The sequence below is a fragment of the Calliopsis andreniformis genome, unplaced genomic scaffold, assembly GCF_051401765.1.
Source record: "Calliopsis andreniformis isolate RMS-2024a unplaced genomic scaffold, iyCalAndr_principal scaffold0459, whole genome shotgun sequence".
Lineage (NCBI taxonomy): Eukaryota > Metazoa > Arthropoda > Insecta > Hymenoptera > Andrenidae > Calliopsis > Calliopsis andreniformis.
Genome location: NW_027480868.1, coordinates 1 through 3,111, shown reverse-complemented (window position 1 = coordinate 3,111; position 3,111 = coordinate 1). Strand labels below are relative to the sequence as shown.

Sequence of the window (3,111 nt, the reverse complement as noted above, 5' to 3'; positions counted from 1 at the left end):
CGGAAACATTCATCGGATAAATCATTCATGACCTCTACACCAATTCAATCGAAACGAAAAAATTTTATACGAACCAAGTCATCGATTTCTTCTATATCAGTGGATCCGGTGGTGCAACCGTCGACTATCGATGATGATGATGTTTTTGAAACTACTAATGAATCGATTTTAACATCAGCTAGACTGCCGCTACACACATCTATAGGTCGAGAAACACTTCATAGCTATTTTGGCCCATTAGGTATCAAATACATGGGTGCACTTTTAACTAGTGATAAAAATGCGGCCATAGAATATGTATATGGTGTACATTTCCAAGATAATGATGCAATGCTTGGCGACAAACAATTCTATATAGACAAGGATGACAATATATTTATAGATGGTGAAAAATACATTAGAACACAAGGTTTATATGAATTAATTTTTATGAGAATTCCTGACGATGCAGTGTACACTGATACTGATAAGCAAAAATACAAGAGCATATTGATGGCAACCAATGCACCCAAGCGTGATCATAACTCTCAAAGCCCCATAATGGGTAACAAAGGTTATAAATATAAACATATAATTGCTCCTTTACTTGCGCATACAATTAAGAGCCGAACAGGTAGAGGATTTGAACTTACTACACCAAATGTCATAACAGTTAACAAGCAGATGCCAAATGCTATGACAGTAAACAATAACCAACTCGATTATATACATTGGGATGATCCAAGTGAATTAGTAGATCACCTGCGTTTGTTAGAAGCATCGCGTCAAGCGGGTAACAATTCACATGACACCGAGTTTCTATCGATTATCGAAGAACTTCGCGAGGCAGGTCTCATTATAAATTAAACTGCAAGCTGTTAATTGATTTATTCACAACGAAATGTCAATCAATAAGTTTGGGATATCACTTAGAAAGTATGAAACCTCACCTGTAGAGTACTATAAATGGAGTAGCATGTTTCGAAATAATATACGCGATAATGCGCTCTGCATGATTGGATCCAACATTGATGCAGAATACTGCAAAATTCGAAATGTTGCACAGCCAGAGGTCAACACAGTTGCAGTCAATAAACAGTACTTGGAACAATGCATATCAATCTTAAAGATTTAGCAGCAGGAATTTGAGAAAAAGTTGAGCACATTTCAAAGCAATGTGATAACAATACAGAATAATGTTCAACAGATACAGCAGGAATTTGAACAAAGATTGGCTACATTTCAGAACAATTTAATAATACTACAAAATGATGCTCGACAAGTATTGCAAGTATTAAACCCTCATCCTCAAGAGGAAGATTATATAACAGACCACAGCAGTAACAACAATGTAAAAATCAATGAAATCTAAGGAAAAGCATAGCCTCGAAAAGCAACAGCTTGTAAAGGAGTTGCATGCGTCAGCACGAAGAAATTTCCCCCGCAGACGTGTTATCGTACATGGAAATGATGATCTGTGGCAAGCTGATGTGGTTGAGATGCTTCCATACTCACGATTCAATGAAGGTTATCATTACATACTCACAGTTATAGATGCATTAAGCAAATATGCATGTGCTGTACCACTCATAACAAAAAATGGTTTCGAAGTAGCCAAAGCATTCGCAAAAATAATTCGAGATCGATGTCCAAAAAATTTACAAACCGATCAGGGAAAAGAATTTTACAATGCAGAGATTCTTAAAAAAACAATATTAATCACTATTCAACATATTCAGAGATGAAGGCATCCATCGTGGAACGTTGTAATCGTACTTTAAAACATCATATGTGGAAACTGTTTACACTCAATGGAACATATAGATGGATCGATGCATTACCAAGTCTTGTGGCTGAATACAATATGCGAAAACATAGAACTATTGGAATGTGGCCATGTGATGTTACCCCAACAATTGCAAATAAGCTTTTGAACACAGTATATAACAATATAAAGATTGCTGCTCCATCGAGATTCAAGGTTGGTGACTCTGCACGCATCAGCAAATACAAAACCGTTTTCGACAACGGATATACACCAAATTGGACAGCTGAAGTGTTCAAGATAATCAAAGTACAGATAACTGATCCTGTGACTTATCTGCTACAAGATTCATGTGGAAAACCTATTGCGGGAGGATTTTATGAACATGAATTACAACGCGTTATCAACCCCGATGGGTATTTAGTGGAAAAAGTATTGCGTAAGAGGGATGATAAAGTATATGTTAAATGGTTAGGATTTGATAATTCACACAACTCATGGATACATAAAAATAATGTATTGTAAACATAAAAAGATGTTTTTACTACAATATTAATATAAAAAAAAAACAAATGCAAATAAATCAATTTTCATAAAATAATTTCAATCTATTATTGTGAAACTTCTGTCCGTTATAATGTTATTTTATAATGTCCCCAAGGTAGTGTATCATTTGAATCAGCTATAACATATCGCTTATCATCATATGAACTGAGAGCAATATTCAATTCTGTTATAGTATATACCTTATGCAATTTAGACCTTATGCATGACTGACGACGAGTTATTTCAAATGCATCATGTAAAAAATGTTTATAATCATCGAAATTTATCGTTTTGGCTACAACATTGTTTTTAACACCTTTCAAGTTTTTCACATCTTTTTTACCAAACACTTTCAAAGCATACATCTTTGCTCTAAGTCCAATGAATTCAGTCATTATTGAACCACTGTTTTCATCTTTCGTCAAATCAGGCACTTTCTTATTGACAAGCGGAATACCATATACATTGTCTACTGGATAATCGCTGGTGTCGAATCTATGGATATCACGTTTCATCATCTCATAAACATCTTCACATTGAATATAATAAATTAAACTGTCTGTGTCGGTATACATAATTTTACAATTTCGTTGGTGTAATGGATACATATAATCGTAGTGGAATTTGTACAAACATGTTTTTGATATGTCTAGAATGGCCATACCAACGTAAATTGGTTTGTTGAATTTAACCATAAGTTTACGCAACTCAATTGCAATTAAATTTTCTGGAAAAATACTTCTGCTTTGAAAGTTAGGTTTTGAGATCATTGCCTCTACACCAAATCCTCCATCCCATTTTGTCAGAAGTTTTACATCCAC

At 34.5% G+C, this 3,111-nt stretch overlaps 1 protein-coding gene across 1 annotated transcript; it reads right to left on the bottom strand.

The window, feature by feature from the left end:
• Positions 1-2,376: 2,376 nt before the first annotated feature.
• On the bottom strand, positions 2,377-2,952 carry LOC143187984 (uncharacterized). The gene has a single exon (XM_076392048.1). The coding sequence runs from the start codon at positions 2,950-2,952 to the stop codon at positions 2,377-2,379; it is 576 nt and encodes a 191-aa protein (XP_076248163.1).
• Positions 2,953-3,111: the final 159 nt, after the last annotated feature.